Source organism: Molossus molossus, unplaced genomic scaffold (assembly GCF_014108415.1).
Source record: "Molossus molossus isolate mMolMol1 unplaced genomic scaffold, mMolMol1.p scaffold_m16_p_10, whole genome shotgun sequence".
NCBI lineage: Eukaryota > Metazoa > Chordata > Mammalia > Chiroptera > Molossidae > Molossus > Molossus molossus.
The window spans coordinates 39566589-39580383 of NW_023425345.1; the positions used below are offsets into that span (position 1 = coordinate 39566589).

A 13795-nucleotide genomic window follows, 5' to 3' on the forward strand; every position below is an offset into this window, starting at 1 on the left:
CTGAAATCTAGGAAGCTTTTTAAAAACATCCTTACAGACACCCACTTACTCAATTTAAGTGGTTCCATAGTTCAGATGTATTTACATAAATCCAAATAGCCAGAAAAAGGTTTATAGTAGTCTCTAGAAATCAGTTCACCTCTTTAAAAGGTTACTTTACTGATAAACATCAAGTTTACTTTTTATAGAGCAAAAAGCCTTTTTTTCTAAATGGGCCAAATGTCTGGCTTTGATATTCAGACCCTCTCGGACTACAACATTTAAGGTCAGCAAAGACTTGGCTTGCATCACTAGTATGTGACAGTTCTGTAAATTTTCCTAGTGAAAAATTAGATGATTACAAGCCTTCTGGAATCCGACATGAAGCTTTCATTTCTCTAGGGGTTATATAAAAAGAATTCCATTTATAGTTTGAAGCTACATAAAGATTAAGGAGGAAGAAAGTACCAGTGCTTGATTTAGATAAGAATTCGAACTGCCCCAAGGATAAATCATGAGTGTACACAGTAGTTCCAAGTTGAATAGGAAAAAATGTGGAAAAATGGTTAAACTTAATGAGAAAGGAACCTAAAAGCACGAATACATTTGGAGAAGTGAAGGCTTCTTAAATTTTTAAAGAAGTTTCCCCAAACATAAAGTGCACCAGAACTTAGCTGTTCAATAATAGTTTATGTCCTCAACCTGAAAAAAATATCTGATGAGATCAGAAAATACTCTTTTATACTATCTACTTTTACAGAATTTTAAAATTAGCATTTATTTATCAGATGCTCTAAGATTGTAAATTAGGCTCTTAAAATGGATTAGCCCCCTTAAGGAGTCTTTCACAACCAAAGTTAACATTTAGCGAAAAGCCATAATTCATTCTAATAGCAATATCATGCCTCAGCTATCACAGTGGCAGGAGACTAAACTATATCCTGGTGACCTGAAAGAGTTAATGCTCTTCCCTTAAGTGCTTTTGTCTGCGAGGGGGGGGGAGGGGGAGGAATTCTGATGGCTATGTCAAGAAAATCTGGCAGAACAATACTCTATAGTGAACCTTAGAAAGAAGCTTTGGCGTCAGCAGGACAAGCAAAAGCTGTGCTATTTTGTCCTCTGTTCCCTAAAATTGGAACAGAACCTTAGGCTTAGAGTCATAAAATCTAATTCATCCATCTTTCTCTCTTTTGATCTAGAATAAGATCAAAATTTGGCTTCTGAGCTCTGGCTGGTTTGGCTCAGCGGTTAGAGTGTCGGCCTGAGGTCCTGCGAGACCAGGGTTCGGTTCCCGCGAAGGGCATGTACTTCGGTTGCAGTCTGTCCCCCCGCCCTGGTTGGTTGTGTGGGTGGCAGCCACTCAATGTGTCCCTTTCATGTCGATGTTTCTCTCTCTCTCTCTTCCTCTCTCTCCCTCCCACTCTATCTGAACAAAAAATGGAAAAATATTCTCGGGTGAGGATAAAAAAAAAAAAATTTGGCTTCTGAAACTAAACTGTTTGTTACCTTTACATGAACAAATCGTGACTTCATTATATTGAAGACAGAATAGAAAATAGGATTTATTACAAAAGAACGAGGCTGTATTTAACTAGATTTGATCCTAAAATAAGAGTAAATGAAACTCTTACAAGATCAGACGTTGTTAACAAATTTGAAAAACCTGTGAAATCTAAGTTTCTATAATTCAAAAGTTTTCAAAGTATAGAAAATTTTAAAATGAGATGAAAGGCAATTTAATACACAATTCAATGGCCAGTTTAATGAGCTAGTTGATTTGCTTTCCTGTGAAATTGTTTTATCTAGTGTAAAATACTGGTAAAGAAAAGTTCTTAATAGAAGGAAGAGGAAAAATCTGTGTTAAAGTTAACAAAATAAAATAATTTAGCCCACTAAGAACCATAAAAAGGGAACTGCGGTTCTTTTTACTTTGTCAAAGTTCTGCATCTGTTCCCGGTTGGTGAGCCAGGATTCCATGTCCTGGGCACTCTGAATCACAAACGCTTCATAGTCTGCAAACATCTGCGTAAAGCGGTTGGCAAACACCTCTCGGAGCTGTACATTGAGCTGGTAGTCCCTGAGGTCTGCCTCTTCGCACTGCAGTTTCAAATCCTTCTCTTTTTCACCCAGAGAGCCAGGGAGGTCTACTTTTTCCACAGTAACACCGGTCCGCTTGGCCAGAGCCTGGAGGCGGGCTATGGTTTCGTTGCCCTTCAGTAACTCATACATGCTGATGTTATTGGTGGAGACGTTGCCATTCTTTTTGTCATTGACCAAGTCTTTCAGAACCAGGTTCTTCAGTTTGTTGGCACTCTCACTGCAATGGAGGCTGCCCTCAGGAGGGATCCCAAATTGAAGAAGAACTTCAGAGAGTTCCTGGATGAAATCCACTTTATTGGGGAACTGTGGAAATTCTTCAGGCAACTCGATAAAATGGTTGTCAATATCCACAAAACACAAATTGGCCTGAAAGAGAAAAAAGAAATATAAAGGTTTTAAAATGAAGAAATTTTAAGTTCTAAAACATTCTTGTCAACTATTATAAAAAAAGTCACAAAGTACACAGCCTTTCATGTTAACCTTCTCAAGGTTAAGAATATTTTATTCTTTAAAAGTAAATCTCTGTTGCCAGCGGTTTTCTCTACATGAGTATTTTTACACCGTATCTAATATGAATAAATGATTTTCTCTGGGTCTCATTAATTTATTATAATTGAGACATGTTTCTATAATCTATGGCATCCATTAGGCATTCCTGAGTAAAGGTGCACAGACTGACAGAACCTCACAAATTGAAGGCACTAGGTTTGCCCACTGAATGAGCCTGCATTTTCTATGCCATGCCACTGCTCTAATACCATCTGTAACTTAGAAATAACAATTGCTAAAATTTAGCAGCTGTAGTCCTCCCCCTAAAATGGGACAACATTGGCAAAGAGCAATCCTAATTTACAGAAAATCCACAAATTTTTACTTATCCAAAATTAGCTTCAGCCTCTTGGACAACAAAACCATTTCAGAAGTCATTAGACAAAGAGCAGGAGGCACAGGGAGGTGGTAGAAGCAGTGCTTGGAGAACTACAAATGATTAACCCTTAGATAATTAAGAGTTGACTCAGGAGATAATTGAGTTGAGGAGAAGAGGATAGAAATCAGAGGAAATGGTTTCTTTAAATATGCTTATATGCTAGGTTTTAAATAAAAAGACTTTTAAATATTTTTCAAGTAGATATGGAAAATTCAAGGAGCCAAGCACCAGCATAAAATTCTGATTATCCCTCAGGTACTTGATTATGGTAGACTCAAAACAATATTTTACTTTTACTGTGCAGACCCTCTTAATCTGAACAAGGTTGTCAGTAAAAGGGAAGATTGTGCTCCTGGCCTGGGGAGGAAGGGGACAAAGATGAAGCCCATCACATAAAACTGATCCTGACTGCATCAGGGGCTGCACACAGGGCATAGGGTGGAAGTCAGTAAACAGCACAGGAAGCTTCACCTGTGTCTCCCCATCGCCTCACCCCCACCCTACCCCCCATCTCCACCTCCCAGGTCAGCCAGGGGAAACTTTACTCTGTCCTGATTCTGAACGCCAAGGAAAGGTGAAACATGGAGAGCAAATAGTTAGATCTCTATTCTTCTCTCATGTTAGATACTGATGAGCAAGAGGTATAGCAAAGTTCCAAATAAAGCTCAATAAAAACTTAAGATATCCCCCCTTCCAAAAACAGAGAACCGCCCTGGCCGGTTTGGCTCAGCGGTTAGAGCGTCGGCCTGCGGTCCAGAGAGTCCCGGGTTCGGTTCCCGCTAAGGGCATGTACCTCGGTTGCAGTTTGTCCCCGGCCCTGGTTGGTCGTGCGGGTGGCAGCCACTCGATGTGTCCCTTTCACATCGATGTTTCTCTCTCTCTCTGTTCCTCTCTCTCCCTCCCACTCTATCTGTGCAAAAAATGGAAAAATGTCCTCGGGTGAGGATAAAAAAAAAAAACAAAAACAAAAACAGAGAACCAACAATGATTTCTTCAAGTCTGGCGTAACCTTTGAATATAACCCATTAATTCTACAAATGGAGAAATGGAGGCCTAAGAAGGTAGGTAACTTCCTGACACCTGTCTCAGGTACACATCCTCAAAGAGCCTGGTGGCTTAAGGGATTTCCCCTCCTGTATCTTTCCTCTTCTCCAATGTCAATAGTTTTCTCTAAATAAAGTAAGAGCTGAAGTCACATCTTGCTGAAGACAGTGGTGCTGCCTACAGCTTTCTTTAAATCCACATCTTTACATGTGTTTCTCTAGTCTCTAGAAAGCAGGGTTTATTGAAAAGCTTAAAGGGAGAAAGTAGGTCACCATAGTTCACATGGATGGTTCAATATCTTTAAAAATGGAAGAAAAAAATCCACTAACTTGCTAATCTAAATGTTAACCAGCAACCTCTCACCACTTACATTTTGTCCTGTCTCCATTAATGCCTTCCTGCTATCCTTTTCAATCCCTCACCTCCTCTTATGAAAAGAAAAATGATGCATTTTGAAAATTTTTTAAGCCTGTTATGCTCATGTAATTGCTGCTGAGCTGGAAGTATGTGGCAAGGTGGGTGTTCCAGCATCACAGCTACGGGGCTGTCTTCATGGGACTCACACACACCCTCCTATGTCTGCATGCAAGAGAAAGTTGGGGCTCTGGTATCACCAAGTAGAAATGGGAAATGGAAACTTGTGTTATAAAACTTTACAAAAGAACAGCCAACAAGTTGTTTTATAAAACAAATGAGAACTTCATACAGCAGAGTATTTTTAATGTCACTTTCTCACTTTTAATAGCATTAAAAATTTAAAAATTCTATGAGAAAAGCTCAAGAAGTATTATACACAATGAAAAATATACTCGACATCTCAATCTTACGTTGTTTTAAGACTAAATATTTCTATATTTTTACTGATCAAAATGCCCAGCCTTTATGGAATTACTTCCAATGAAAAACAATAAACATTCCCTCAAAAATAAGAAAACAAAAACTTGAAGCTTAATTATCTCTTCTGCCATAAAATCTTTCTATGTCCCCATCCTAAAAGCATTTTGATTTCCTGTGTATATATTCTTAGTTCACTCATTCATTCCTCTTACTAACATTTATTTATAGCCTATATTATTGATATTTGTAAATGACTTATTCTGGAAGGCAGAAGTCACCCCTTATTGACCTTGATGTCTCCCAATGTCTCCTCCACTAGTAGTGTAAGAGACAACTATTTGCTGAATGAATAAACAAGGCTCAAGGAGACAGTCATTTTCTGGAAACCCAAAAATGTAGGTAGGAGGGATAAGTATCCAGGAATGAGAGGCCTGGGCAGCTCTCTTCATGTTGAGTAAGGAATCCAGTTTCTCAATGGCAGAAGTTAAACGGGAAAAGGGTTAGCTACAGGAGAATATTTAAAACAATCCCAAAGAATCTCAGGGCAGATGCGGCAAAAACAAAGTGACAAAAGCAATTCCACTTCAGTTTTCTTTTTTTTTTTCCTGGTCCACCATTTACTCTACAGATGAGCAAGAATAATAGAAAGTAAGGTACCATTCTATGCAATTATTCCAGACCACTATATCCCCCGTTACCCTCTGCCCCCTAGAAAAAACAATACGACAAATGGCTCCCTGTGCCTATCATTTTGGAATCATGGGGAAAGAGAGTGGGTGGTTAATTATAAGTCTATGCAGTTACGTCAGTCAGCTAACAACTAAAATCATACCTTCTTAAAATAATCATTTCGTAAACATCATTTTCACAACTATTCTAAAAATCCCTGTTACTATTTTTAACTATTATTTTCTTTTACAGTTTTCAGAAAAGGTGGGGGGAGAGGCGGTGAGTATTACTAGTGAAGTGTATTAAGTCACTTTATTTATTTATTTTTGTTGTTAATCCTCACCTGAGGACATATTTTCCTACTGATTTTTAGAAAGTGAAGGGAGGTGGGCTGAGAGAGAAAGAGAGAGAGAGAGAAACATCAATGTGTTGATTGGTTGCCTCCTGCATACACCCCAACAGGGGCGGGGATCGAACCTGCAACCTAGGTACATGCGCTTGACCAGGAATCGAGCCTGTGACCCTTTGGTTGGTGCACAGGCCAACACTAACCACTTAGCCAAACGGGTCAGGGCTAAGTCACTTTTTAATAGGGTTATTTTTATACCTACTTCCTCCCAAAATTATGTGAAGTAGATTATTTCATTTCACTGTAAAACTATACCACAGCAGAGTGATATACTTTTCTTCTAAAAGTCATTACTAATTTATACTTTCTATACAAAAGCACTGCTATTTTCACAGCTGATTCAAGTACTTTCTATTATTCTACTCTATGACTAGAAAGATGGGTATGTATATTTATTGGACAGTGTTTTAATGAATAAAAATTAGAAAATCACAGATATTACTCTAAGAATTTACATAATTTTTAAGTTTAGCTTTAGAGTCAGAGGATACGCATGGACATAGAGACATACTTCCCGACGACATCAAGGTGGTATTTTAAAATCCTCAGCAATTATTACTCATGCAAAAATGGAAATATAATATTTATATATCTAAACAAAGGATCTTATAAAACATTATCTGTTTAACATACCATAGACCAGATACCCAAGCACCTGAAACATGTCACTGTTTAAGAATTTTAGAACAAAATGCATTTGGCTAGTCTATTTCTTTTTTCTTGAAAATTTAAAGGATTTATATCTTTAAACCATCAAGATACTGAGATTAAGTTAATGAAAGAGAAAACAAGGGCATTCAGATAACAGAAAAAAAGAGGTATAACAAGGAGGCAAAAGCCCAGAAAGACCAAGACAGTCTGCATGTGATTATATATGATGTGAGTCAAGTTACTTTCTCCTGAACAAAAATGTTACTTTTTGTAGGGAAAAATATCATTAGAATAATAAAGCAACTAGGTAACACTACCTCTGTTCCATCTTCACAAATTTAGAGCTCTGAAAATTTGCCACTGTCCTGCTTTACACCATGTTTAATTAATGACTGTCACAGTAACCATCAGGGGTCAGGATCTGCATTCTATGGCTGGGGCTTTGCCCTAGACCTACCTGGGAGATTCAGAACAGAGACAAGGTTTGGACAAAGACCATGCTATCTCAGGAAAGTATCCTTGACCTAAATCAACAAACAGCAAATGCTTCATCATTCATTATAACTTTTACCTCTTGAGGAAGCTCTAGTTTAGAACGGTCAGTTCCTTCTTTTGACTGAAGGCCCATCAGATAAGGGACAGGAGCATCAAGAAAATGTAGCAGAGAAGCAGGGAGGATGGGCACATAAACATGCTGCCACTGAAATGGGAACAAAAGTGTGGTGATGCCTTCCGCCACAGTCATCAGGCGCTGATAATCTGCACAGAACAAGGAAAAACGGAGGGGAAGATTCCGAGTAAAAAACATAATCACTGCATTGAGCTTGAAAATATCAACTTCTAGAAAAATTCTTGTGCTAATAAATTAAATCTTTCTTTATGACCATATAGAAAATAGGTCATTTCTACCCCATCATAATTAAAGAGTTAAATGGTTTAATTTGAATAGTTTTTAGAGTATGAGTAGGTGGGAAACATAATCATACTCTTTGCTTCTGAAATCACTGGTATATGAATTTACATTCTCTTAAAATGTGGAGGAAACACGAACTAATAAAATTGCTCTTGGCACTTCTCCCATTAAAAATGTACCAGAATATCACTACTGATCACTTTTTGTATACATGTATAGCTATACAATCCCCAAATTCAGAGGCTTTTTTTCCTTGTATATATAATTACCCTGATCATATGTTTGTTAGCCTGCATTCTGTGGGTATGAGAAATCAACAGATGTATGCATTCATAGTCAAACACTTCCTATCTTTAACCCCCAACTACAGAACTATCAAATCTGGGGACAAAGTGAAAGTTACCAGAAAATTAAAGGTTGTTTTTTTTTTATTGTGTTTTGTTTACATGAACAACTTTATCAAAACTAAAAAGTATCTATAATATCAAAGTGCCCCCCCCCCGTTTTGAGATATAGTTGACATATAACACTATATTAGTGTTATGTGTACATTTGATACATGTATACACTGCAAACTGATTAGCACAAATTTAGTTAATATGTCACATAATTACAAATAAACTATTCTATTAAACCACCCTGCCATGGATGCATTATACAAATATATGTCTATAATCCCTTGGAGGCAGACATGTTGTGGAATTCAGACCTTTTTTTAATTTAGAAAGATAATATTGTGCATACACCATACACATGAAATATTTAGGGCAACACCCAGTAATCAAACACATTAGTATTTCTGTGTTTGGGTCCCAGTAGGACAGATAGCCAAAGATTAAATAGGTTCACTTTGGTTCAGGTGTGGTCTTGCCAATAAATTAATTACAAAAAGAATGTTTGGTTTTCAGAATTTTTTTTTATTCGAGAATTGAAGAGATGGAGTATTATAGAATTGTAATATTCTCTCACAGAATTCACTGAGCACTAATACAGTAAAATCTGAGGGAATAACACTTTGGAGAGTCTTCTTTATTTTTATTTTTTTTATCCTCATCCGAGGACATTTCGATATTTTGTTCAGATAGAATGGGAGGGAGAGAGAGAGAGAGAAACATCGATGTGAAAGGGACATCTCGACTGGTTGCCAACCACACGACCCAACCAGGGCCGGGGACAAACTGCAACAGAGGTACCCTTAGCGGGAACCAAACCCGGGTCTCTCTGGACCGCAGGCTGACGCTCTAACCGCTGAGCCAAACCGGCCAGGGCTAGAGAGTCTTCTTTAAAAGGTTAAGGAAAAATAAAAAAACAAAATAAATAAATAAATAAAAGGTTATGATATGATTAGATGCTTACTTGGTTCACAGCAATTCAAAGAATACTTAACCAAGCAAAAATGGAGTATTATTCCATTTAAAATTTTTTCTTATGTTGTTTTATAATTTGTAAATGACTACCTTTAACAGAATTTTGATAATGAACCATCAGCTATCCATAGCCCAAGTGCACTATTTTCCTTATTTGACTCATTAAATTTTAGATGAATACTTCTACAAATCAAATACCAGATGGCCTGAGGTATGGGGTCAGTCATATGAATGCACAGAGTTAACCCAATCACCTGAGGTGATGATACAGGAACACAGGAAACATACACAGACAGACAGACAGACACACACACACACTAGATCAGCTGAGGCTCAGAGAAGAATCTGGGCTACTATTCGAAGGTGGGGTGTTGGGAGAGTGGTCAAAGAAGATCTCTGTCTTTCCCTTCTACCCTTCCACTCTCTCTAAAAATCAATATAAAAAAATCCTTGGGTGAGAATTAAAAAAAAAAAAGGAGTTCAGACAATTTAGCTACCTATCACTCTGCTTGTAATCAGGCAGATGTTTCTACAGAAGACAAGGATCTTACATCATAGGGGTGGGGTTTAAAAAAATCCTTGGGTGAGAATTAAAGAAAAAAAAAAAGGAGTTCAGACAATTTAGCTACCTATCACTCTGCTTGTAATCAGGCAGATGTTTCTACAGAAGACAAGGATCTTACATCATAGGGGTGGGGTTAAGATTGAGGAGCTGACCTGAAATGTGCTGAATGCTCTAGGTTTAGAAACTGTAGCACAGTCAGAACTAAGTGCAGCTCTGTAATGTCTGTAATGTGACAGGATTCCATTATGGTGCCTGCCCCATGGGCTCTCTCCTCTATGGTGGGCTCCCTATGGGCAGAGCAGTACCTTTTTAAAAAGTTTCTTAAAATTATTTTTCTATTGTCCTGGCCAGTTTGGCTCAGCAGTTAGAGCGTCGGCCTGTGGTCCAGAGACCCGGGTTCGGTTCCCACTAAGGGTACGTACCTCGGTTGCAGTTTGTCCCCAGCCCTGGTTGGGTCGTGAGGGTGGCAACCACTCGATGTGTCCCTTTCACGTCAATGTTTCTCTCTCTCTCTCTCTCCCCCACTCTATCTGAGCAAAACATCAAAAAAAAAAAAAAAAGTATTTTTCTATTAAAGTTGACATTCATTATTTTATTAGTTTCAGGTGTATGGTATAGTGGGTAGACATTTATATACTTTATACAAAATGATCCCCCCTATAAGTCTAGTACCCACCTGACCCTATAATAGTTATTACAATATTATTGACTATATGACTATTTTGTAACAGTCAATTTGTACTTCTTAATCACTTCTACTTTTTCACCCAGTCCCCCCCCAATCTGCCAACTATCAGTTTACTGAGACTCCCTATATATGTGAAACCATATGGTATTTGTCTTACTCTGTTTTACTTATTTCACTTAGCACAATTCCTCTAGGTCCATCATGCCATCACAAATGATAAGATTTCATTCTTTTTTTTGCCCTGGCCGGTTTGGCTCAGCGGTTAGAGCGTCGGCCTGCGGTAGAGAGACCTGGGTTCGGTTCCCGCTAAGGGCACGTACCTCGGTTGCAGTTTGTCCCCGGCCCTGGTTGGTCGTGCGGGTGGCAACCACTCAATGTGTCCCTTCACATTGATGTTTCTCTCTCTCTCTCTCTTCCTCTCTCTCCCTCCCGCTCTGTCTGAACAAAAAATGCAAAAATGTCCTCGGGTGAGGATAAAAAAAAAAAAAAAGATTTCATTCTTTTTTATGGCTGAGTAATAAATATTCCATTGTATACATGCCCCGTTTCTTCATCCAATCATCTATCAATGGACATTTGGGTTGCTTCCATATCTTGGCTATTGCAAATAATGCTGCCATGAACATAGGGATGCATACAGTCGTCCCTCGCCACTTCACGCTTTGACTTTAGTGGCCTCATTCTAAACCGCGATAGAGTGAAGCTGTGAAAGTCGAAGCACGAAGTGGCGAGGGACGACTGTATATAAAAAAAAGAATCCTACTTCGTGGAAATTCATTTATTGTGGTAGAGTCTGGAACTAATTAACCACGATAAACGAGGAACGACTGTGTATACACTTTCGAATTGGTGTTTTGGATTTCTTCAGATAAATATTCAGAAGTGGGATTGCTGGGTCGTGTGGTAGTCTTACTTTAAAATTTTTGAGTAACCTCCATAGTAGTTGTACCAATTTACATTCCCACCAACAGTGCAGGAGGGTTCCCTTTTCTCCAGATCCTCAACAACACTTGTTCATTGATTTTTTTTTTTTTATCCTCACCCAAGGACATTTTTGCATTCATCTTCAGATAGAGTGGGAGGGAGAGAGGGAGGAACATGCCCTTAGCGGGAACCGAACTCAAAACTCTCTGGTCTATGAGCTGATGCTCTAACCGCTGAGCCAAACCAGCCAGGGCTTGTTAATTTTTTTAATGATAGCCATTCTGACGGATGTGAGACAATATTTCACTGAGGTTTTAATTTGAATTTTGCAGAGCGGTATCTTTTTATCTCATTTTGCCCACGAAACACAGAGCCAGTGCTGACCAAGATTTACTGACACCACTGAATGTTTTATTTTTCTTCTTTTTCTAACAAAACACAAACACAATAAAAGGAGTACAAAGGTATACAAGATAAGTAACTATAAAAAGACCAAATCCGAGAAAATGTCCTTAAGATTCTCTTCTGTGTATATCTATTTCAATCAAGGATTGGAGTCTTTTTTATTTTTGAAACCACAGCACTTAGCACATTATCTAGCATATAACAGATGCTCAAAAATATTTTTTAATAAATGAATTTATTTATTGTTTTAAGACTATATAATTTTGCTGGATATCCATAACTTAAATAGATTTGATTAGATTTTGTCCACATAAAATTAAGGAACCACTAATTTTTTAGTAGGAGAAAATAGTAACTCCTCAGTCAAGAAACTACTCAAAAATCACCTTTCCCGGATATTCATATATGTAGCTAATTACATGTATGCCCAGGTACACTATAAAGGAAATTCAAATTAAGCCTCATATATTGTTCATTATACAAAAAATTGTTACCAAGTGACTCATTCTACCATGTATAAGTACACTCTGTAGGGATCAGAACTACTGTTTATTTTTAATTTTTTTAGAGAGAGAGGAAGGGAGAGAGAGAGAGAAATATCGATGAGAGAGAACATTGATTGGCTGCCTCCTGCATGCCTCTTACTGGGTATTGGGTCCACAACCTGGGCACGTGCCCTGACCGGGAATCAAACCAGTGACCTCTTGGTACATGGGTTGACATTCAACCACTGAGCCACACGGTCCGGGCCAGAACTATTGTTTAAAAACCAATATTACATTTTAAAGTTTTTCTTCCTGTGTATTAAAAATGTAAAGATACTAAAGGTGAAATATAATGCAGGCTTCCCAAGGTCCTTCAGAGTGGGAAAGGACTCTCAGGAAGCTTCCACCAACTTTTTGGAAGCAACTAGAAGATGAAAATGCAACATCTCCCATCAGGAAGATGCATTTCACGTGTCACTCCTGAAGTTTGAGGAGAACACAGTTCACAGGAAAGTATGAGAAAGAAAAATATAACTATATATTCACTTAAGTATTTTATGATTTGATGTATTCAAAATATATAGTATGTCTTATGCAGATGGGCTATTACAAAAATAATTTGATCATTTTTTTTTTAAATCTTCATCCGAGGGTATTTTTCTATTTATCTTCAGATAGAGTGGGAGGGAGAGAGAGGGAAAGAAAGGGAGAGAGAGAAACACTGACATGAGAGGGACACATCTACTGGTTGCTTCCCGCGTGACCCCGACCAGGGCCAGGGATGAACCTCAACTGAGGTACGTGCCCTTGGCTGGTATCAAACCCGAGACTCATTTGTCTGCGGGCCAACACCCTATTGCTGAACCAAACCAGCCAGGGCACTTGATCATTCTTATCTATACTTGCTAACTTAAAAAAATTACTTTTAAAAAGGAGAAACATCAGTAACAAAAATAAATTAATAAAAAATAAATAAATTAAAAAAAAATTACTATTAGACTGGCTAGTGTGGCTCAGTAGATTGAGCATTGTCCCCTGGACTAAGAGGTTCTGGTTCGATTCCCAGTCAGGACACATGCCTGGGTTGCAGGCTTGCTCTCCAATAGGGGGCGTGCAGGAAGCAGCTGATTGATTCTTCCCTCTCACCTTGATGCTTCTCTCTCCCTAAAAAATCAATAAAAATATATTTTAAAATTACTATTAGTTTTACTCTGGGTTTCTACAGAGTTTTCTTGTCATAAAAATAGTTATAGAAATAAACTATTATCAGGATATTTTGGGAGGTTACTGTTAATTAAAGATTAGTATTCTAAAACAATCACTTACTTCCTTAATAAAAGGTCAATGTTTGTGACCCAGCTAGTTTCTTTAAAAAAAAAAAAAAAAAATCCTAAAATCTAGGTTTTAAAAAAGAATTATATTTTTTACAATAAATGGAAGAAACAAACTACTTAATTGTCCTTAGATAATTTATCCTCACCCGAGGACATTTTTCGATATTTTGTTCAGATAGAGTGGGAGGGGGAGAGAGAGAGAAACATTGACATGAAAGGGACACATCGAGTGGTCGCCACCCACACGACCCAACCAGGGCAGGGGACAACTGCAACCGAGGTACATGCCCTTAGCAGGAACTGAACCCGGGTCTCTCCGGACCGCAGGCCGACGCTCTAACCGCTGAGCCAAACTGGCCAGGGATGTCCTTAGATAATTTAAAGTAGGAGAATATTCTTATTCCATCTTAACCACCTCAAACTTCTGAATACCTTATTTTTTTAAGGAAAAGGATTGAAAATACTCATTTATTTAAGATATACTTGCCCTGGCCAGT

At 38.1% G+C, this 13795-nt stretch overlaps 1 protein-coding gene across 2 annotated transcripts in view; it reads right to left on the minus strand.

Annotated features, from left to right (window-relative positions):
• DENND5B (DENN domain containing 5B) overlaps nt 1-13795 on the minus strand; it is a 188320-nt gene that overhangs the window by 65061 nt on the left and 109464 nt on the right. For both annotated transcript variants that reach the window (XM_036251756.1, XM_036251757.1), the window contains 2 exons: nt 7189-7376; nt 1909-2445 (listed from right to left, as the gene is read on the minus strand). In XM_036251756.1, coding sequence (XP_036107649.1) covers nt 1909-2445; nt 7189-7376 — 725 coding nt within the window. The remainder of the gene's footprint in view (nt 1-1908; nt 2446-7188; nt 7377-13795) is intronic.